Source organism: Aquila chrysaetos, chromosome 19 (assembly GCF_900496995.4).
Source record: "Aquila chrysaetos chrysaetos chromosome 19, bAquChr1.4, whole genome shotgun sequence".
Classification (NCBI taxonomy): domain Eukaryota; kingdom Metazoa; phylum Chordata; class Aves; order Accipitriformes; family Accipitridae; genus Aquila; species Aquila chrysaetos.
In genome coordinates this window covers 4,028,607-4,052,715 of record NC_044022.1, presented here as the reverse complement: position 1 = coordinate 4,052,715, position 24,109 = coordinate 4,028,607, and the positions used below count along the sequence as shown (strand labels likewise).

The window sequence follows — 24,109 nt, the reverse complement described above, 5'->3', positions numbered from 1 at the left end:
CATTATTCACTGGGAAACCTTAGCTCATTATGAACTTTCATAAATAATTCATGTTATGTTACAATTGTTAAATATTCTTTGTGCTGCAGGAGCATTTCTTCTTTGTTGGTTCATGTGATAGACATTAATTCTGAATAGCTGAATTCTGAACTAATACAATCTTAAAATGTACTGGAAGCTCTTTAGAAATCCCATCCCTTGCTGTTAGTAGTCTTCCAGCTACAAGGCAGGGTCAAGAACCGCTTACATCCCATAATGTGAATGTGGTGACAAGACAAAAGATAACCTTGGAGACGTGTGTTTATTGGTTGCTCCTTAACCACAGACATATATGTGTTACATGTCACTTCCATACTCCTCCTCTACTCCAAGCACTATCAACAGTATTTGTCTTAATTGCCACTCATGCTTATGAATTTTCTTCCCTATAGAGTGGCCTTTCCCTTTAGTACTTTGTTGAACTCATCTGTAATGCTAAGATCATCTGTGTTTTCAGAAGCATTACTAAAACAGCAAATAAACAGACCACTTAATAATGGTGAGGCTAAAATAAATTAGACCTTGCAAACTACAAAACTCACTGTATTGAAAGAACCTGCAGCTGCGTTACAGTGGTTTAGCAAGTCACTCTCAGCTGAGCAGTAGTAGTGACCATGTTTGTACTCACAGCTCCCAGTTGTCTGCATCCGCTCAATTACAAGGAACAGTAATTTAAACTCTTTTCAGTGCAATCAAACGAAATGTTTTTACTTTCCAGTTGAGGTGGTCTAAGAGTGCATGTGTAGTTATGACAACCCAGTTAAAGTCAGCAACTTGCTAAAAACTCATCAGTTAATTGTATTCTAGTATGTGACTGTACCCTATTGATAATCTTTCAAATCTGGAAGCTTAAGTTTCAAAAATATGATTGTATTCTCAAGCCTGCCCCCAGTCCTAACAGGGCCTGTAACAAACTGGCATTTCTGTTTTATACCCTCTAAGTTCCAGAAATGGCTGTGTGCAGGTAGTTGGGGTTTTCTGAGGATGTTGAGACCTAAATGAGATGGGCAGGAAAATAATCATCTATAACTTAGAAGTCTGTAACTGGTTTGGTGACTTGGGCTTGTCCAGACTGTACTTAATGCTTTTGGTTTGCACCGAGTTCTTCCTGAACACTGGGGAGAAGGAAATATTATGTCCTCTTAATAATAGCTTAATGATCACATTTGCTGCAAGAGGAGCTGAATTCTGGGCCAGGAGAGGTTTAAAGCTAACAGTTCCTAAGTAAGCATAAAACACTGAAAAGGAGACTCATTTTCATTGCCTTTGGTGTGTTCTGGGTCTGGTCCCATATTCCAGTGAAGCACTTAACTTGTTTTCCATGCAGGAGTCATTGGGAATATGTGTAAATAACACGGGAAACAGGAACTAGAACCCAAGACTGATTTTCCTGTCTTGGAGGAGTCCCATTCCCCCTGTGCAGCAGAGTCAGGCTCCCCTTCACTACACTGTCCTGTTGGTTCCATGAATCTTACTTTTTGCACAGTAACTCAGTTTCTTGAGGTAACATGGAGAATCTTTGTCCCGGAATATCTATGGTTTGTTGGTGTCAGGCAACAAAGGCACCCTTTTGAAAACTAGAAGCTGTAACTTCTGACTGAGTCAGGCAGAAGCAAGCCTAGAACCCAGATGTCCTACATCTTGAGTATATGCTCAACCAGCTCTTGTGCAAAGATGCTTTCGCATCTTTGGCCTATCCTCAAGAGAGACTAAGCATTCAGAATCAAGAGTGTATGGCAATGCAGCTGGGAAGCTCTGAATCCACATACTTACTGAGATATTATTTTCTGCCTTTTAGATTTTTAAGAACTTCATTTTGTTCTTACAAGTTTCTGAACGGTTTTATATGTTTTGTTGTTGCATTTGAAATGGGCAAGAGTCTACTATAGGATAGCATATGTATTACGTTATCCTTCATCGTATTTTACAGCTTCTCAGAGATTCGTTACTGATTTTGAGCTTTTTAAATTGTCACCAGAGAATGAGTCTATTTTGAAAAGCTGAAAATTGCCACATAGGATGAAATAGGCCTAGCTATTCCAAATTATCAAAATAATTTTAAAAGAGCAACACAATAAGGATCTTTGTTTACTTTAAAAGAAAGTGTAAATATTCACTCTACCACTTCATATAAAAGTTAAAGATGAGTTGTTTTGACACGCCTAAATATATGAAACTAACTGTAATTCTATGAAACACATTAAAACTTGTCTGTCTATAGAATTTCTTTTATGGCAAAAAAATTACATGTTGGCTCTAGAAACATGAGCAAGAAGTAAGGTATGCAGCTTAGTTTATCAACTAAGGGACAAATCTTCTACAGCATCCCATATTTTTCAGTTTTCCTGTTAAGTTTGCCCTGTAATATGATTTCTTTGTATGCTCTGAGAATTTTTATCCAGTTTCATTACTGATAAAAATGTTTTCTGTTTTGATAGATTGCCCTGTATATTTGGCAGAAAGGGGAAGGACCACATCTTACTCCAGTGCCTGAGTTCTGCACAGATGATGTGAACTCGTATACGGTTGATCATTGTGCAACAACATTCAGTAATTTTCTGCCACTTTGTGTAAGTACCGTATTTTAAATACCTTTGCTTAGTAAAGGTAAAACTCTTACTAAAATGCATAATATTTGACTTTAAAAATCTCACACCTTAAGAAAATATTTTTCAATAAGTTAAAAAAAAAGATTTGTTCTGGCGTTTATCTATTTTTGGATATGCTTTCAGCCTTCCGTGGCACAGGGTATTTCCTGGCAAACAAATATTGTTTATGCTTTAATGGGTCTTTCTACCACAATGTTTTGTCAGCACATGCTCTATGCAGTATTTCTCCTTACATTTCTGTGAGATACTGAAGTATAGATAATCTTTTTGTACACATGGGAATCTAAAACTTGTTGAGGCTAAAGATAAAATGTAATATAGTATTTGGTGCATTAAAGTAAAACCCATCTCTTGCACTTCTAGGAGAATACATTTATGATATTATGGGTTAAGTGTTGCTAGAGGCCAAAAAGTGTTCCATGCTTCCAGGAGAGCAAAATTCTAGGTGCCAAAAAGGAAAACAAATAAAAGTGGTTAAATGATTTTATTACAGTTGAGGAAATTCAAAGATTTCTAGTGTGTAGCATTTAAGCTTCTTTTTCCAAGTATGATACAGTTCAACATGTTCTCACAGTGATTAATTTCAAAGAAATTAAGAAAATATTCTTTTTCAGATGAATCATTCTTAGTTCAACGAGTTCTACTACTCATTCTCTTTCCCTAATGATAGGTGTTTTAGTTCACGTTAGAATACTACATCAATGGAAAAAGTATTTCAGTAATGTTATTTCAGGAATTTTAAACCACTAGTGACCTTTTTTCAAGAGACAAAAATGTACTTTCTGGTGTATTACTGGTACACTATTCTACTTGATATGCTATACAATGAAAAGGTATTTTCTGTTTTATTATATGTATGGATATACATATCCTATAAAATGTTACAGGCAGAGCCTGCAATTAAAAAGTTAACTTTTGTTCTGTTCATATAGGGAGAGCCAGTGAAAAAGGAAGATGTTTTTGTTGCTGTAAAAACATGTCGGAAATTTCACGGTGACAGAAGTAAGTTCTTGGTTGGTCAAGGTAGTAGCTCTATGCTATATAGTTTATGAAATAAGTATTTAAAAAACAAGCTGATATATGCTGTCTGTGTAGCTCTTGGGGCTAACTGTTTGCAAAATCCACTGGGAAACATGAAAGCTTCAGAATTATAAACAGCTTATTCTTTAGGTAGAATTTTTTTTTGCTATTCAGAGTTCTTAAGGAGTGCTGTGAAATGTTTATGATGAAAAGCTGTGGTTGTATGATGTTTCATCATTAGTGACTGGTTGGCAAAAATCTTGCAATTGAATATCTAAATTAAAAATGTGCATAAAGTTAGCTTATATTGTTGTGAATTGGAGCTGTTGCAATATTAATTAATATAGCACCTATTAATATTCTTCAGTGTGTTTCCCCCAGCTAATTGGTTCACTTCTGTTCCTTGTACTAGCAGTGACAATTGTGCAGCTGTATGGTGGCTGATTTAGAAATTTGAACAAGCTGAAAGGTCTCTCTCCTCCTCCTTCCTTTTGTCCTGCCCTCCCCTCCAGTAAAAGATTGAGCAGCTTATGCTGTCATATTGCTTCTATCTGTTGTCACCTTACGCAATTTGATGTGCACGTGTTTTATAATGCTTGGAATGGGAAATTTTGTCTCTTGTAGAAATCTGGTCATCTGTAGTACTTTATCCAAGCCATGGCTCAGATCAAGAGTCTCCCAAGTGTGCAACACTGTAGCGTGTTTCATCTGGAAATTGTAGTGTTATACAAGTAATGACAGTCACTATGAAAATATGACCATGATATCCATGGTAAAAACAACAAACAAAAAAAACCTAGCGCAGCCCAACAAGATACCTCGAGTGAGTATTAACTTCCTTCTCAGAGGCACAGAAAATAAAGACACAGAGAGACACTCAGCTTCAGCTAAGACACAGTAAGGCTCAGCTAAGTTGAAGTAGATCCAATGTCTATAAAACTTGGAAGGAAAAATTCCAAATCCACGGATTTAATAGAAAACACTCTACCTACTTGATGCCACCTACCAATCCATTCTAGTTTACTTCTAGACATTTTGTTAATAAGGAAATTCAGGAATGGATTTATTTCCACGAATTTACTTGAATTATTTGTGCCCTTGAATACTCCAGGTACGTAATAGTTTTGCCATTAGGCTTAGTTTGTTCATGAGCGTAATTTAAAGTGATTATTATTGGCAAAAAACTTGAAAATGAAGTAATGGCTAGTAGTTGTACCAAATTTTGGAGGGGTTGCCACACCTATTGTCAGAGGACAGGATGAAGATAAAAGGTCTTTTCTTAACTAAGTCCCCCTTTGCTAATGCATCCAAAACTGTAGGTTCTGTCACTTCTAAATTTAGACTGTTTGCCAGTTGCTGGTTTTTTTCTTCAAAATAAGATTTATGGATTTTTTTCGTAATGTTAGTGCATTTCATGAAGGCACATTTCTAGTATTTTAATCACCTAATCATTAGGCTATCTTTAAAGTAGCTTTTGACAAAACAAAATTGACTGTCCTGTAATTGGAGTTCACTGAAGAGTTCTCCTTTCTGGATCCATGTTTATTTTCTTACATCAAAATTAAAACCAAAAAAACCCAAACCTAGGAAGTCAGAAAAGAACATAAGGCTTCAAAAAGATAGCATAAACATCCTTCAAGAAACACCTGTTGAAGATTGAGGAAAATTCTTGAACTTTCCTCACAGCTTCCAGTGTTATGCAATAGAGGATAATCTTACTCAAGATTTTGAAAGATTAATGGATGCCAGCTTCAGAGAGCTCTTTTTACCTGGTAAGTCATTTTTTATTGTATGCCAAAAACTACATTAGTGCAACATTAAGGCTTGGAATTCGATGTGCAAAAGCAGCTAAATTTTACTTCAGAAGTTACTTCAGATACAACTCTCCTTCTTACACATACCATATATGGTCATATAAGAAAATTTCAAGACTGCAAACATGCATCAAGGTTCTAGAAGAAGCACAAATAAAATAAAATTAAGAGCTTAGAGCTGACCTTCTATAAATATCTCTGTAGTGCAGTATTAAAACTTCCATGTGATCACAAGTATTAATGCATATTGATAAATATTTGCATCAACAGCTAGTCCAAAATTTCATATAGTTGTTCTCTCTTTAGAACACGAGTTGTTAGAAATTACTAAGTATTGTGGGAATTCAGTTTACAATAGACATTAGTCAGGATGGTGACACTTCATCAAAACAAGCAAGAAAAAGAGAAAGACACTTTACTAGTAGTCCCCTTGCTAAACCATTCAACTGAGGTGAGACTTGGGTCCTTGCTTCAGTGAACTTTTTTTCATTTATACAGAGAAAGGGGACTCCACTGAAGAAATCGAGAGGCTCAGTCTGTCATAGCAAATAGTTCTGTATGTTAAAGCCACCCTACTGAGGTTGAGGTCCTTGGTTGGAGAAAGGTAAAACAGCCTTTACAGGTGTGTCTCTTCTGTCAGGTGAAGGTTGGAAGCATTTTGTAGGTCTATGATGCTTCTGTACTGGGGCCTTGTTTACTGAAAGCTTCCTGGTTTTGTTCTGAGAAACGTTTTTTTAAATAGAACATTTCCATAAAATAAGAAAATAATTTCCTGACTACTCGTTTTCTTATTCTAGTTGAAAAAAAAAAGTTTACATGGCATTCTCTGCCAATTAATACCTGATTATGCAATGTTATATGATGCAATGTGACTTTTTATTATGTAGGAGGTAGAGTTAATGCATTGTGAAATTCCTGGCTTTGCATTTCAAAACTATCATAACGTTGTATGAACAGAGTTTTTGTACATAATTCCCTTTGGATTTTTAATGCAAAAATTGAGAGCAGTTTTACATTTCTTTAAAAACTTTTAAAAGCAGTATTGGCCATTGCACAATGCTACAGAAGTGAAATTATATTAATATCAAATATTAAAGCCTTTCCATTAGTCCACTGAGTTCTTATTACTCCATCTTAACAGTTACCTTGCAGTTCATTTCAGTGTTATCAAACTGACTATTGGTCAATCAAGAATAATAAATCCTTCAAGTCCCTGTGTGATCAGAGTAGAGGAAAGTGAGCAAGTAGGTAGGCAGCAAACGTCAAATAAGGTGATGAGTGATTCCAGCAAGGGGCTAAAATGAGTTGTTCACAAGTATCAGAGTTACTTAGCAGCAAAAGGAAGTTACAGAAATATTTCCTCCATTTAAAGAACTGGTGGGTTGACCCTGCCTGGACGCCAGGTGCCCACCAAAGCCACTCTATCACTCCCCTCCTCAGCTGGATGGGGAGAGAAAATATAATGAGAGCTCGTGGGTTGAGATAAGGACAGGGAGAGATCACTCACCAGTTACCATCATGGGCAAAACAGACTCAACTCAGGGAAAATTAATTTAATTTATTACCAATTAAATCAGAGTATAGTAATGAGAAATAAAATCAAATCTTAAAGCACCTTCCCCCCACCCCACTCTCCTTCCCGGCTCAACTCCACTCCCAGTTCTCTCCACCTCCTCCCCGCAGCGGCACAGGGGGACGGGGAATGGGGGTTGGGGTCAGTTCATCACACGTTGTCTTTGCCGCTCCTTCCTTCTCAGGGGGAGGACTCCTCACTCATCCCCTGCTCCACCGTGGGGTCCCTCCCACGGGAGACAGTCCTCCACGAACTTCTCTAACATGAGTCCTTCCCACAGGCTGCAGTTCTTCACGAACTGCTCCAGCGTGGGTCCCTTCCAGGGGCTGCAGTCCTTTAGGCACAGACTGCTCCAGCGCGGGCTTCCCACGGGGTCACAGCCTCCTTCGGGCATCCCCCTGCTCCGGCGTGGGGTCCTCCCCAGGCTGCAGGTGGAGATCTGCTCCCCCGTGGACCTCCCTGGGCTGCAGGGGGACAGCCTGCCTCACCATGGTCTTCCCCACGGGCTGCAGGGGAATCTCTGCTCCGGCGCCTGGAGCATCTCCCCCTCCTCCTCCTTCACTGACCTGGGGGTCTGCAGGGCTGTTCCTCTCACATCTTCTCACTCCTCTCTCTTCAGCTGCCGTTGCGCGTGTTTTTTCCCCCTCCTTAAATCTGTTATCCCAGAAGCACTACCACCATCGCTGATGGGCTCAGCCTTGGCCAGCGGTGGGTCCGTCTTGGAGCCGGCTGGCATTGGCTCTGTCGGACACGGGGGAAGCTTCCAGCAGCTTCTCACAGAAGCCACCCCTGTAGCCCCCCTGCTACCGAAACCTTGCCACACAAACCCAATACAGCAGCAAACATCAAATTAGGCGATGGATGATTCCAGCAAGAGGCTAAAATTAGTTGTTCACAAGCATCAGATTTATATAGCAGCAAAGGGAAGTTATATAAATATTTCTTCCATTTAAAGAACTAGCTGCTACCAATGAGACCTACTGGATGGTGTCAAAGAACATAAAGCAGACAAACAATGGCAGCAGAATGCACACTGTTTCAGAGTAATTGCTCATCTATGTCCTGACTGCTTAATTTTTAAAATGGAAAAAAGATCATTATTTTAATCCGATAGTTCTCTTCCAAACACCCTGCAGGCATTTGGCTTTTTTTGTGTTACCCATAATTTATTTATTTCTGGATATAATTTAAACATTCATAGCATCCTTATTAGAATTTTATATGATCAGTTTTAAATGTTTATGTGAAATGGCAAACTAATAAGAAAAGGATTGCTTTTGTAGAGAAGAATTAAGCAGTCCTCCTTTGAACAGAATCTCCATGGGATCAAAATTGGTTGTATGATATTTATAAATGTCCTTCTGTGAGTGTGTCTCCAGAGACAGGTGCTTTTGAGCATTAACATGATGTTGCCGTTGGATATGATGTGTATAACACAAGTGTAGTATTTCAAAAGGTGCATTTGGTCTGTTTCTGATTCAGAATATTTTATACGCTGTGGAGTTGGATGTGCTGTTTTTAAAATGCGACAGTTTCAATACTGGAAGAATGATTGATCTCTGATAGTGTTCATGCTGATGTGTGCTATAAAGGCTACCATAGCAAGTGTAAAAGTAATGAGTACCATACTTTGGTTAGCATAAATGTAAACATCACAGTTTTCAATGTAATATGAATGAAACTATAGTCATATTTTAAAAGAAAATTTATTATTATATAAATAAAACTGCCCTGACTGTCTTTCATAAAAATGTAAAATTGTTTCTCTCTAAATATTGTAGGAAAGAAAAAAGAATGAACGTTTAGAACCATGATGCTGTATTTGAAAAAGCTTTTTCATTACCATGCAAAGGAATATGTCAGTTAACAAGGTGCATAAATGTTTTGATCAAGTACTTATTTTAATCAAGTTACTTGTGTTTCAATGTCAACGATTGTTTTGCAGTACCAGTTGTAAAGCAGACTTGGGAAAGAGAAGCTGCCCTTATTGAATACTACAGTGATTATGCAGACATCTCCATCCCTACTATAGATTTAGGCATACCTAATACTGACAGAGGTGAGCTATTGACAGTTGTTGTCAAGTTTTGCACAAATAACTATGTAAAGACAGTAAGGTTTATGGATGATATGTGTATTTTGTGCAGTACGTAATTTAGAAATTCTGTATTTCTGTGGCATATTTGTGCAGCACAGGAAATGGATGGAGAATACAGTTCGCCTGTGTAGGTAGAATGTTCTTTTTAGTAGAAACCTAAATACTGTGACTATGAAAGCATGGTACACTGATATACTCCAAGAGACAAAAATTGGTGTTATTACTCGGGATAAGAGTAATAACTCCTGAGTTATTGACGATTTTGAGTAAGATCATCAATAATAGCAGAAGTCATAGATTTATTTCAAAAGACATCAGACAGTGCCAACTGGTTACTGAGCATGAACTACTTGCCATATGGTATTCAAATGTTATATGCTTGTGCCTAATATGTCTTGATTTAAGCACAAAAACTAAATGTTAAGATTGGAAGACCTTTTTATGACAAATAATGTGGTTTTAAATTAATTTACTTTGTGTTTGAATAGAAAAAAGGATATGGATACGATGGCTTCCGTGACACTATTAATTTTAGGGTTTTTTCTTTCATTTGATCTATTGTTCTTAGGCTTATAGTCTCTGCTGCAGGCTATTACTCAACTTCTGAATTGGAGCTGTCCAAGCTATGGCCTATTAGCTTTATCTGGCCCACTAGGTCAGTTGTTCTGATCTCTGGATCATTTGCAGCTTTCCAGCTGCCCTATTTTTTTGTCCCCCACAGGGTCTATTAGAGGCAGAGAGAGACTAGGCAGGGATTTCCATTTGCACAGCTGCAGAATGACATGTGCAACCAGTGAGTGTTTTCAGGAGGTAGCAGACCTGCTGGGCATGCGTGGATCATCTGTAGAAGCCGTGCCCAGTAGTTTGGTCACACCAGGGGGAAGGGACCTTCCAAGTCTGGCCTTTGAGCATTGCTGTGGGGAGCAGTGGGACCTGTGGGCTGCTGGCATTCTAAATGAAACAAATTCTGCTGAGTTTCCTCTAATACTATTTTTGTCAGTCTTTCATGATGGAATATAATATAGAAATCTTGGTTTTAATTTTGCAAATGTTCACTTATCAGTCTGCAGTAAGTTCGTGGTTTCACAAAATCAGCAAAGCCAGGACTTCCTTCATTTCTTAAGCATAGAGTTACTGCATTTTCTCAAAAAATATCTTAACTGGAAGTAGCTTCAAATATAGTATCCTATCCTTATTTTTTAATGATTTTTTAGTAATTGGAATATTGATAGCTGTAATTGCTTTAGACAATCGACTGTAATCTAGATGAATAAAGACTGTTAGCAATTAGATTTTTTCCAAGATCTAAAGAAAATTCAGTAGAAGTCTGAAATGTCTTGTTTCTCTTGTCCTGCTCATTCTGAACAAGGGTGTTTCACTTCTCAACTCCTAGTAAAGGGTGTTTTACCTCTCAGCTTCATTATAGTCTTGTGATAAAAGTTAAGACCTTTCCTTGGAGGAAGTTACCAGGACCTGAGTTGCCAGTGATGAGTACGGTAGATTAATGTAGACTTAAATATTTATATAAAAGCAATGGACCTGCCTGATGAATCATTAAATCCTATGAAAATATCTTGGAGTATTTTGCAGAACATGTTTCTACCATAGTCTCCTCATTTTACGGCTTTTGAAATTAAGAGTAGCAGTTTGTCCAATATTGACCAACAGCTTAACAGAATAGCTGGAATAAAGCTTATTTTTCCGGTTTCCATAATTCAAAGAATTTCCATACTTCAGCAACCTTCAAAAGTACGTTCCTGCATAGAAAGCAGTGGTTGCGTTGGAACAATTTGTACAAATACCATTCAGCTCAACAAAGGATGTAATTTAAACTTGCATCGCAAATATTTTGCCAGTCATTTCCAAAATGTTTTGCGTCGTGCAGTAAAATAGTTATTTAATTCATAAATAATTGTTTATTACAAAATGTCATGTTATTTAAATGTATATTCTGTTATATTCTGTATATTCTCTTCCTTTAGGTCACTGTGGGAAAACTTTTGCCATTTTGGAAAGGTTTTTGAATCATAGCTCTCCCAGAACTCCTTGGTTAGTCATAGTGGATGATGACACACTGATAAGGTATACGTTGCAATACTTCAGGAATTACCACTGTTCATGTCAATAGGAGTTCTAGCAATATTTGTCTTTTCTTCTCTATTTAAGAGATGCAGCTGTTTTATTAGTTATGTAGCTTTATATTCCTTTAAGGAAAAAAATTGTCACTTTCCTTCAGCATTCCTTGACTGATACTAAAAACAGTGTAATCTTGTAACTTGATAAACACTATGCATATTAGTGTTACTATGTAATCATATAGTCTGAATATGATTACACATTGTGGTTCTTCAGTGTAGGTATGTCTGAGCTGATTGGTTTTAGTCATTTGCTAATACACTTTCTAAGATGTATTCCTCACATAAATGTACCAGAAGAAAGGTTCCATAAGCTAGGGTCAGTTGTCAGAGCCAGCCAGAATGGTGTCCAGGGACTTGCCTTTGTTACAAAATTAGATCCTATTCACATGAACGCTGACAACTGCAGTATAAGCGAAATAAGGCACAGTGATCAACCAGCAGGATCACATCATCATGAACATGACAATAAGTGGTTCAAGACAACACTTTATATTAGATCATGTGACAGAAGAAGAATTTGGAAGACGCTGTAACTGTAGATAAAGGAGTATTCATATAATCTAACTTTTTGTTTTTCAATTCCTGGGGAGAAAAGATAATTTGTAAAGATCTTACCATTGTTTGGAAAAAGTAATTTCACGTTTTCTCTGAGATGAGGCTCAGTTTTGCTGAGAAACTTTGCCTGCTTCAGAAAAATATTTTAAGCTAATTGATTTGACCAAATTCAGCAGTCATATCTCATAGTAAATAACCCATCATAACTTTCTGTTTAACAGTTTGTATCTCTGATTTTTGTAGAATTTCTGAATTTATTCTATCTTTTTGTGCTATTTATGTCTGGTTTTTTTATGCTATTTAGGCTACAATGTCTGTTTCAAAATTAATGTCTACATTTTTTTTTTTTAATGGATTTTCATATTATAGTATCTTCAGACTCCGAAGATTGCTCAGCTGCTACGACCCAAATGAACCAGTATTTCTTGGAGAGCGTTATGGTTATGGCTTGGGAACAGGAGGATATAGTTATATCACTGGTGGAGGAGGGTAATTTATTTAAACTCCTACTGAGATCTACATCAGTCCCTGCTTTGAGTGCAAATGTTTTGAATTACAACAGAAATCAGTTTCAGTAGAAACAATGATGTTTCCTAATATGATCAAAATGTAATGATGCTCAAAGACCCAAATGTCCTAACTAGTAAGAAGTTGTGCTGCCCATTGGGAACAGATTTGTAGAGCAAAACAGTTGGTGCTGAGGACCACGCATGTTTCAGAAGGGGTTATTTCGGCTTGACTGCTCCTGTGAAGTGAGTGCCTATTATCAGTTATCTGCACCACATGTTCTCCTGATACACATCATGCAGCCTTGTTTCATCTGATAGAATTCATTCTGCATACTCAGAGACCATCTTACAATGTGATTCAAAGTGTAGTAAGCAGAGACAATTGGGATAGTTGCTTAAAAAAATACCCTCATGATCTGAATTGTTGTGGAGTTTGCAGGAGAACCCAAAGCAGCACACCTGGGGATACAAATTGCTGCAATGAAAATACTTGTTCCTGTTCTCTTTCTTTGTCCAAGCATGGAGAAAAATGATAGTGATTCTCCTGTTTTTGAACTTCATGTGATGATTTATGGAGAGGTGGCTGAACAAGGAGTTTGATGTTGTTGATGTCCTGGAAAATAGTTTCTCATAGAAAGAGATCATTGTGTCTCATGCATGAGACACATGGGTCCCTGTGATCGTGTGGAAAATTTGGTTTAAATTAACATGTATATGAACTTTCAGGTTGGCTCATATTGCAGTAAGAACAATCTTAAGACTCTGATCTGTCCATCTTGTGTGTTTAAAGCAAGTAGTGTGGATGTCTGAATGTCCTTAGTGTCTTTCTCTGTGAAAAGTAGTGGCTATAATAACTTCCTAGATTCTTATCCATCCATGAGTAAGTAAAAATCAATTGACTGGCATTCTCATTGTTTTGCATAGTTGCATAAGGTCTTACTTAAGTAGGGTTTATGCTTGAGTTAAGAAACAAACCTCCTACTGGTGCTGGTATATTTGTTGGTTACCAGTCCTATACTTCTATATCTTTTCAGTGTTTATCTCTTAGTTTCTGTTCTGTCATCTGAATGTCAAAATTTGGGGGTTATTTTCATTCTCAGGTTTGAGCAGATAGAGGTACAGATCACCCACCTTGCTCCATACCCTGATTTTGAGAAGGTTCATTGTAAGAGAAGAATTCTATATGACTGAAGGGACACAGTCCAGATAATCAACTAGCACATATATTCCCCAAATGTGTGCAATTTATGTCACACCTGTGTAGCAACACATGCTGGTCACAAGTCCCAACTCTTCCCGCCGCAATACCCCCAAGGCTCTAGCTTACCATTCCTTTTGTATTTGATCTGAGCACTGAGATACAACTTCCTATTGCGCTCTCCATTTTTTTTCTGTGATACATGCAGTCTTCAAAGTTGCAATGGTAGTGATGGAATCTTTTACAACTGCCTTAGCATTCAGTATTCGTAGAAGTTTTGCCGCATACCAGTGTCAAGTGAAGGATTGTCATATAGTGAATGAACTCATGAAGCCTTGTAGCGATTTCAGAGTATGAATCTTTATCATGTAACTTTTAGCTAGAGTACCCTGTATTCTGATTGGAGTGGGTGGATGATGTAACTTCAGAAAAGGCAGCTATGGAATACTAAACAAGAGTATATTCCCTCAGTTGCTGAATTTAAGACGTCATCATGTTTCTGGTCTATTGAAGGCTTATTTTAGTGATAATGATCTAGCAGCTCCAGGCTACGGTTGATACTTAGATGAGCAAGAAAGTTAGGATGAACAGATGAGCCTTGCAATGGCTTCAAGGAAGATTTTTCATTTATGGAGAGAACTGTATAACAGAGGATGCAAGGAATGACAGTTCAGGTTTAGAGTTCTTTTCATTTAATTGCTACATGATAACTAACTGGACAATACATTTGAGTAAGATAGAAGAGAATATCCCTTTAAAGTCCTGGCCAAATTTAGGAGGAATTATCATCTGTGGTAAAAATGGTGGCTAGCTAAGTAATTGTTGGATTAACAACAATTGGCATAATTAATTTTCATTATATTTATATATATACATATATATACACACACATATTATATTTACATATATATTTCATTATAAGCAATATTTATTAATTACAGTCATTTGTCTTCTCTAGTAGTTATTGTCTTATACGTTTCATTTGCTTTTTTTATTCAGGATGGTTTTCAGCAGAATAGCTGTTCAGAAACTACTTGCTAGTAAATGCCGGTGTTACAGCATGGACGCGCCTGATGATATGGTCCTTGGGATGTGTTTCAGTGGCTTAGGAATCCCTATCACACATAGTCCACTTTTCCATCAGGTCAGAGAGTTATTTTTACTAGTATTTAAAATGTATTTCATTCTTTTAAGTACACACATAAAAAAGGACTTACAAATATTGCAAACTCGATCAATGTGTAATAGTGATAACCAGGACGCTGCTGCTATACCTTATTTCTCTCCAGAACAAGTTTGATCAAGCAAATAAGAATATTCTCAAAGCATGGATTAGTACAATCCTTTAATAGTTTATAAGATATTTCGGTTACCTTATGACTACATTTTATAAAAAATGCATTTTATAAAAAATGCAGTCAGAGGTGGGAACTTTGAAAAACAAATAGAATTAGGAGTCACATGCTTTGAATATTTGTGATATGTCCTCTAAGAAAATTTTAAAAACCCACACCACACAATACTTTTTTCTTCAGCTAATGGAGAACTGACTGTGAAATTTTTCAGTAAATTTCTCTTCTACTTATCCAATTTTTCTATTGATTCAGTGTTCACTATTCTGAAATATCTCATTAGTGAAGATTTAAAATGTAAAAGTATTCCCAGAACTGTTGCTTTTGTGGTGGATTCTGAAGAATGGTATAAATATGATAAATTGCCCTATGTAGCACAGTGGAAAAAGAGGTCACACAACATAATTTTCTTGTGAGTATATTCTCCAGTTTTGGGGAAGTGGGTTGGAGTAGATTTGAATCTTGTTTCTGTTTTTCAGACTATTTAACAATCTAACTGTAGTGTCACAGTGGAAAACACGATGCATTGAGTCCCAGAGAGACTGGCTGCCTCGTAAACCAAATAAACACTTTACCTTCCTCCCATGTCATTAAAGAGAAGAAGCACTTGCGATTTTTCCCAAACAGTGCACAACTTTTTTAAAAATCAGCATTTAAATCGGTATAGTGTTTGATGTTTTTCAGGTGTTAATCTAGTTCAAAAACTGGGATGATCTGTGTATCTGAGTATGAACTGAGATTAAGATAGTAGGCTGCTTGAAAATTAGTAAATTGCCATGTAATTCAAAGCAGCTGTCAGTAGGGCGAAAAAGTCTGCTGTTTCAATTACCAGTTTTTCTTATATTAAGATTCTCTTTCTGATTACATTTACTATTTAGAGAAATGGGAAGACTGAGAATGCACTATTCAATATTTCAATTTCTTGTCCATATACAAAAATTGTATCTGTTTACTTTCCAGTTTTGTTTATCACCACTTACTCCTTTCAGTATAGAAAGGAAGCAAGTAATGCATCTTATAAAATCAACAGTTATTGAATAATTTGTGCTTGCACAGGTGTTCTTTAGAAAAATCAAAACAGCTAATTAAAGGAGAATCTGAAAGAACAGAACTAATTTTACAGATTTGTAGGAATGGCCCTTATACAACAACACAGCACCTCCTTGTAATCCTTAATGGTGTGCATTTGATACTGAACCACTTTGAAAGTGAAATCCTAGCAGTTTGTTTTTCCACACAGAAAATTACACTTGAACTGTAATTCATCTTTACTGTTGCTTATAACAAATTCTAATTTAACATACCTTGAACCAAAAGTAACCCTGGGGTGAAAACTACTGAACAAAAATTGAGTGTGCTTTCTCTACAAATTCCGCTATTATGCAACAAATATTTTAAATTGAAAAAAACAAAATTGGATATTCTGTTAACCAGAAAATTATTTTTAAAGACTTGACTGAAATATTGTGATGTACAATGTTCCTTGAAGTACATGAATCCAAAATTGTACTGAGTATATATTATGAAACAGAAGCAAGGTTATCTTCATCCTTAGAGTGTCTGTGATGTAACAGTGTTCGCTCACTCTTACTGATTTCCTGTTTGCTTCATGCTAAGGTAGATACGTATTCTGCAGCCTTCAAAAACCAGAGGCTTTTGACATGATGAGACTCTTAAAGAGAACAGGAACCTTCCCATGTTGAGTAGCAGCCAGGATTGTGGTCTTAAAATATAAAATCTGGGCAAGGGCAAAGTATTTGGCTTTTGTAGAATAGCAAATACAAATTCTAGCACAAAAAAAGCACAAAGATTACAATAATTGATTCCACAAAATGTAAGGAAGAAGAAATTCAGGGAATTTATATCTTAAGGTCAGCCACCTATAAAGCAGTATGATTCTTAGAGAGCAATGTAATAAAAACGATAGTTATTAGAACAGATCTCGTTCTTTTAGAATTATCAAAACACCAAAATTTTGTCTATAGCTCAATAAAAAGCTGATTGATTTTCAAAGAGCAAAAATCTTCAGTCTTGGATCTAAAACCTGTCTCTATCCAAATTAAATTTTTCAGGTTTTTGAAACCTAAATGCTCATTAAAGTTTTTTTCAAAAGTCTTGAGGGAGATAGGCTCCCTCTTGATTTCTCCAGTGGAATTTTTAAAAGTAAGCACTCTGTGGTTTAAATATCAAAATAAAAAAAAACAGCAACAACAAATGTCAAATTCTGTTGCCTAATTTTATGACTGGAGTGTATACGGAACTGCATGAAGAACACAGCACATAGAATTCATTAATACGGCCATAAGTAGGTGAAGTGTGCACAATTAAATCAGTTACTAGCTTAGACATCAAATCAGTGATTCAGTATCAAAATCACTCAATTTTCTTCTTGTGTTTTACATCTAGAAAAAAAAATAAATGTGTGCCTTTCATGCATTTCTCTTTGCAAAAACTCATGGCAAAATCTAGTTATTTTACCAGGGACCACTACAGGTGGGGCCTTTTTATATAATGATGTGCTGACATACCATTAACCTGTCAGAGGAAATGAAACATGCTTGGTGCATTAAGAAGTCAGCTGCATCATGTAATTCTGTCTCTTTTGATATAATCTGATAAAGAATAACAATGCAGTTTTCCGGCATTACAATATTTCCTGCATTTGGTAACCTTTCCCCATCATAAAACATCATATATTTTGGCTGCTTATGGCCTTAGAAGGATCCTACAATCACACTGGCAGTGCTGGCAACTCTTAATAAGAGGAGAAGCAAGAGAGTATTACTTAAAATCTTTTTGTCATTATTGAACCAAAACTGTATATTTAAGAAGATGCAATACAAACTACGCTGTTTATCACTTGCTTTCATAGATGGTGACCATTTCATCCTGAGAAATGGGGTATGTTTAATATCAGTGTACTTCATAGCATGATCACTGCAGCGCGAGTTGAAGTTCTAAACTAATGCCTATCAATTGATATAATAGAATGACGTAAAAACCCCTTTGTTATCATCTTGTATATTTTGTCAATGCCACATTGCTTCGTTATCATGCAGAGGCCATTGAACGGTGATACTTTCTTGTTCTAAAATTATGCTTCATCACTGAGTAGTACTGGGTTTGGTTTATTCTTCCATCATAGGCAAGGCCAATGGACTACCCAAAAGGCTACCTTTCTCATCAAATTCCAGTATCTTTTCACAAGCATTGGAATATTGATCCGGTGAAGGTATATTTCACATGGCTGTCACCAAACACAGAAGAGTCACTTAATGGGAAGAAAGCTGGATATAACAGAGAGGATTTATAAGCAGTAGAAGAATGTAAGTGTTGAGTAATGTACTGCAGATGAGAGACAGTTACTACTGTGATTTTTGTGTTGTTCTCACATTGTTCATCTGTTCGTGACATAGAAGACAATGTTTTGTTCCTGTTACGTTCCTTCAGAGCAATGGAAGAAGGCACCTAATTGACTTTTGGATTCTTTTGTTAAACTTGGTTTCTTTTTAAGATGTTTTGGGGCTTTGTATACCAATGAACTTGACACACATTTAAAATGTCTCACACAACTTTATCTGTGTTCTGGTTTGGACTTCAAGTCAGACAGCATCAATTTACATTTCCTTCCTTTGTTCTCTCAAAAGCTAAGTTATGTATTTGGGGGCCTAATATTGAACGTGTGTTGAGCATCTATTGAACACCATCTCTCGCTGACCCACAGAAGACAGTTCTCTAAACTGTTCTGGAATAGGTTCTTGATAGATCAGAGAGGAGACATGGCTTTGTTTCTGCGACCAGGAGCTAGATTGTGTGAAGGCTATGTTCCTTTATACTCATTTCAAATCGAAGTATTGTCGTTTCCTGGGATAGAGGGACCAAGCGTGAACCACTGTTACACCTTTTAAGTTTATTAGCATTCATGAGGAATGTCATGTTCAAAATCGAAAAAAAGGTTAAGGACAGAGATTTCTGAAGTGGCCACGGGAGGTCACTGTGGCTCCTTTAGAAACCTAAGTCACTGTGTATCTATTTGGCAAGTATAAATGTGACTTAAGGATTTTTGCAGAACTAACACTTCAGTGTTTCTGATGTGTGCATTTCAGTAGTATATGGATGCCGGCTTTAAAAAGTTTGTAGTATTCCTAATTTATATCATCAAGATAAGTAATTTTATGCACATAACATGTAAAGTGATCCATATTTAAAATGTTCTTGATTTTTTTTCTTTGAGTAATTCAGTTTTGTAAAAATGTTTGTACAAAAACTGGCTTTAGTATGTTCTAAACTAATTTTTATATTGTAAAACTGCTCCTTTTAAGATGACAGTATATGGCACTTGTATGCTGTTACTTAACTTTGCTTGCTGTATTGTAACCAAATACAGGGTCTTAAAGCCATACTGCTGAAGTAATTTGTGTTTTGTTTTCTTTTAGTAGGTTAAAAATTGATTCCACTCGAAAGTAATGCAATACTTGCTGTTAAGTCAAAGTAGGGGAGCCATTGATTCCTGTTTCAGTAATTGCTGAAGTTGTATAAACACTTGTTTGTGAATATAGCTTGTGGAATTTTAAGCATTTGAATACCAAGCACATATCCATAATAGATTCAAATTCTGATTAAATAGGAGCAATCCATGTTATGTCTTTTTTCTTCTTAATTCCCACTATCAGTGCCTTAAACAGTAGACATTTTACTGATACCAGGACTATCTTCTCTGGTACCATGAGTGAATTGTTAATTATGTTTACTGTTTAGAACTGTGAGAGCTGAAAGCTGAATAAAAGCATTCTTCTTTAACCTTTTGTGCCTTCTTCCTCTTTGCAAACCAAGTACAGGATTATTTAAGCACCCGCGTCATAATTTTATCACCTGAGTAGTATTCTATGGTCAGTTGTACCAAAAGGCAGCTTAATTTTTTTTTTTTTTCCATATTCTGTCCTGACATGCTTCCCCAGATTAGGTTGATTTTCAAGTCTCTAGTTTTGTGCAAATGAAAAATGCTGTTGCAATGGACACCTCATGTGTTTGGGAATCTTGATACTATCACAAAATAAATGTCATTATCAAATTCTCCAGAGGTCTTACAACACAGTCCAATCACTTGCAACTTCAAACTGGTCATATTTCACATCTCCTTGGGCCCTGTGGAGGTAGAACAGGTTAGGCAAAGACAATTAGCTTTGAGTCCATGCTGTGTTGCACTTGTAGGCTTCTGTCTTTAAATATAGATATTGGGAGCCATCAACTCATTCATTGAGTTGCTTGCTTACTCAGACTTTTACTTCTGGTCTGACAAGTGTAATAGTAGCAGTCTTAAAGTCCACCTTTTCTCTTGCCATTAGCTCTGGGTTTTACTGCAAGGATTCTGGAGGTGTTAGTAAGCATTAGACTTCTGATTCCCATCTTCATAGTTTTGAAAGCAATGAAGCAGTAATTTACTCAAGTATTCTGCCCCCAAAACTCTGACTTTTGAGACATAACTAATGACATGGAACCCTATCAGCAGTGTGACAACAGTGACCTTTTATTCCATGAACTAAAAAATTTAAGATTTTTTTTTTTTCAAGTAGAGGATCCCAGAGAGTTTCTGAAAACAAGATGTGAAGCCTTCTGTGTTAAATTTTAGAAGAGTCAGCAAGACTGTCACTATCTGAAACCTAAAGACAAAATTAAGCGTTAATGAGCCTGAACAGTACTAATGTTTCTAAGGAAAATCAAGAGTATTATAAATGGTGTAATGTTAAAGCAAAGCAAGAGAAGGGGAATTCACAACTCAGTTCTCTAACAGGCAGATTAAAACGGGACTGCAAAGTTGGTTGACTGCTTGAAGTTCCCTTTTCTGGGACATTCCAGAACTGTAGTGTGAAAAAGAAAATCTGGGGATCATTATTGACTGTTTTTAATGTTTATAACATAAAAAATTACCATGTATTCAGATATTTCTTTCATGGAATTCTCTTGATGATTTGGTTGGTTGGTTAATCTGCTTTCAGGAGCAAAGAAAAATCTTGAAATACTGGTGCCTTCAATATAGCAGGATATGTAAATGATGAGTGACAAAAGTATTTGAGTCCCACATTTGATCACAAGTGCGAATGAGGACTGTGAATCTATTTTTATTTCCCTACATCTGCAGATGGCCCAGGCATGGAGAGACCCAAAAAGACCTGACCTTTGTCTGTCTCTTCCTCTGTGAGAAGGAAAATGGGCAAGAGTCTGAGCCAGCTTGCCAGCTGGGTAGCTTTCTTTTTGTGCAGGAAAACTTTGCCCTAGCACCAGCTCTAATGACTGCTGACTGGAGGGAGGAGTCCAAATGACTTTATTTTCGGTTCCTTAATTTCTCATGGTTTAGGACTTTCATTATCATGGCTGGAACTAGAATATGTCTCAGCCAGAGGCCCAAGACGCCATGCCGTTAGATTCCCGGAAAGTGAGATCAGCACTTGGTAAGGACTACCATAACAGGCGTCTGTGAACTGCCGCCTCCAAAGACAGTAATACCACTTCATTACCGAAAAACATGGAAAAGTAGCAAGAGGTTTGCTTTTTACAACACCGTAAAACTCTGAAGGCTGTTGTTCATTGGACTCCATGATAATAAATATATTTGAGTTTGCTTTAATGGAATGGCTTCTACTTATTGTTGATATGAAACTAAAGGAGGAATTTAGAATAATGAGCAAAATGCTCCCTGATGATGCCACCTCATCATACATTTAGTGAGGAAACCAAGAGCATTTGAATCTCTGCCATTAATGCTGCCTGGTGCAGCTTGGCTCTTGGGTCCTCAGTCACAGCAGCATGGTTCCTTCACCGTCCCCACGACCCAGGTGCACACGCCTACCTTGTCAGTATAGAACAAATTCACCTCCCCAATCGCATTGAGGATGATATCCTTAAGTAATCATTTCATTCAGCAAAAAAGAGATGCAGTATTGATTTGTAGGTAGTTATTTTTTCTATATCAATTTGTTTCATGTTATGTGCATGTATAAAGACCGTGTATAAAGACTAGCTTTGTTAATACACAGTCTTACAGTGGTAGCCATCACGTAACTAACTACTCGATGATTTAAATTCTGTCCCAAGAAGAAAATTCCTCACGCTTTTCCAATCTCAGTCTGTGGTTTACAGGAAGAGACCTGTGGGCCTAATGACCCGTGGGACTAGAGGAAGCAGCGAGAGGTGAACTGTCTGTTTGCATCTAGCTGCTTTTGCTGATTCCCTTGACTCATACTTGTTTATTTGTGCCCCTGTTAGTCAGAAAGCAGCAGTGCCTCCATTGAAATCAGCAAAAGAACTCTCATGAGATTAACTAGGACCTGCACTTGGATGGCAAGAATGAAACAGCTTTGGTGGAGTGTCTGTATACTGGTTAGTTCTGGACACCAGGGGAAAATATACAACACAATATATTTAAGGATGAAAAGGTAAGTAGACATTATGCAAATGCATACAGAGGCCGAAAGGATTCGCAGTCAAAAGGAAGGAGGAGCTGGTTTGGAAGGCAGGCTATGGAGAGGAGTGATAGGAAATAATGTCAAGGGAGTATCCTGAAACATTCTTTATGGAAAATCTATAGGCATGCTGCTTTTGTAAGCTAAAAAAAATAATGCTAAGCTATTCCTGTGAGAAATAAATTTTTAAAGCAATGTTTTTGTAAGTCTGAAGACTTTAAGAACCTAGCTCTTACACAGAACAGCTGAAAAAAAGTAAAAAGTAGTAGGTTGTTAATATTTTACAGACATGACTTACAAAAAAAAAAATCTAGAGCGTAAGCAGTTTGTTAATTGTCATAATAAAAAGCCAATAAAGCTGGGAAAATTATTGTGCATCATCAACTAGTTTATGCCCACTTCTCTTGTATGTATTTCAAACAACCGTGACTTTCTAGGAACATCAGTTGCTCATTGATGCCATGGGACAAAGTGTTAAGGTGCCTTCTCTTCGTGTGACACTAGTAAGGAAGTGGGCTGATATATATGCTGTATACTCAGATCTAACTCAAAAGCACTGAAATAATGGAAAGAAAAGATGCTGAAGTAAGAAGCCAACACCAACCATAGCCAATGTTACAACTCAAGTTCTCAGCCATCCTTGCCATTTACTCTTGAAATTCCTTTTGGAATGTAGCAGTTGTGGACCATGGTCAAAGACGAAGGGAATGGGCCATGTGAGCTTTGGACGATACATTGGATCATTTGGGTATTTCATTGGATTCTAGTTGGGACAGCCTCCAGGTGAAGGCCTAATCACTCTCTTCATACTGAAGCCCATCAAGGTCCTCATAGCAGGAACTTGTGTTAGCCCTCGTTCTCCAGGCTAGGCAAGCACTGCACCCCATCTTCACAGGGGTGCTGCATGGTAGTGTCTGGTGCCTGCTCCCCAAAAGCCTGGGAGAATGGCAAGAAATACAGCACGTATCCCTCAGGAAAGAGGGAAACATTGTACGACTGAAGACTTAGTAACTTCTTTGATTGTCTTAAGGAGAGTTCTCAGGGGTCCCGCTTCAAGTAAGTTAACTGTTCCCTGGCTAGCGAGGTAGGAGAAGCGATACAGAATGTAACACTAAGTAAACAGGGGAAATAATAGCCCGTGTCAGGTGAAGCTCAGTTATAGCTCAGGAGGCGTTAGTAGCTCTGTGCTTATTAAGGACAGTCGATCAGAAGCGCCGATGGGCGATGTCGGCCAATTCACCAGCCTTTTTTTTTCAAAGACTTCTTAAGACTACTCGTCTCACTAACGTTCTGTTTGCAAGCTCCCTTCGCTTGCATTTGGGAACAAGTATGGCTCTGTTCGTCAGGGATATTTACTTGAGGTAGCCCTTCACGTGGAGCAGATCAGGAGCTCTGCTCCAGGCGCAGTGCTCTGATTGAGCCTACACTGTGGTCCCGTGGCCTCATTCTGCCCATTCGCCTAGCTCCCCTGGGAAGTGCTCGGTCTGTCTCTTGTCCCAACAAACCAAGTTATTCATTTGTTCTTTCTCCTTCCATTAAGGTTTGTTAAGGCGAGAATTTTCCTGTTGATGGATTGTATGTTAACCAAAATGCTTCTGATCTTACAAATGCTAGTTCTGGAATGACTTTACACTTAATAAACAGTGAAATACATTTTTTTAACCAAATAAAATGTGGATAATCATCCCGTAATTACCAGGTGATTATCTTCTGGTGAGGAACTCTGTCAAGTGCAGTTTGAATG

At 37.3% G+C, this 24,109-nt stretch overlaps 1 protein-coding gene across 1 annotated transcript in view; it reads left to right on the top strand.

The window, feature by feature from the left end:
- The window catches only part of B3GLCT (beta 3-glucosyltransferase), a 68,842-nt gene extending 49,137 nt beyond the window's left edge, over positions 1-19,705 (top strand). The window contains exons 9-15 of the mRNA XM_030042952.2: positions 2,478-2,609; positions 3,581-3,650; positions 9,001-9,114; positions 11,136-11,235; positions 12,216-12,335; positions 14,553-14,697; positions 18,051-19,705. Of these exons, the coding sequence (XP_029898812.1) occupies positions 2,478-2,609; positions 3,581-3,650; positions 9,001-9,114; positions 11,136-11,235; positions 12,216-12,335; positions 14,553-14,697; positions 18,051-18,218 (849 nt within the window). The 3' untranslated portion in view covers positions 18,219-19,705. The remainder of the gene's footprint in view (positions 1-2,477; positions 2,610-3,580; positions 3,651-9,000; positions 9,115-11,135; positions 11,236-12,215; positions 12,336-14,552; positions 14,698-18,050) is intronic.
- The last annotated feature ends 4,404 nt before the right edge of the window (positions 19,706-24,109 follow it).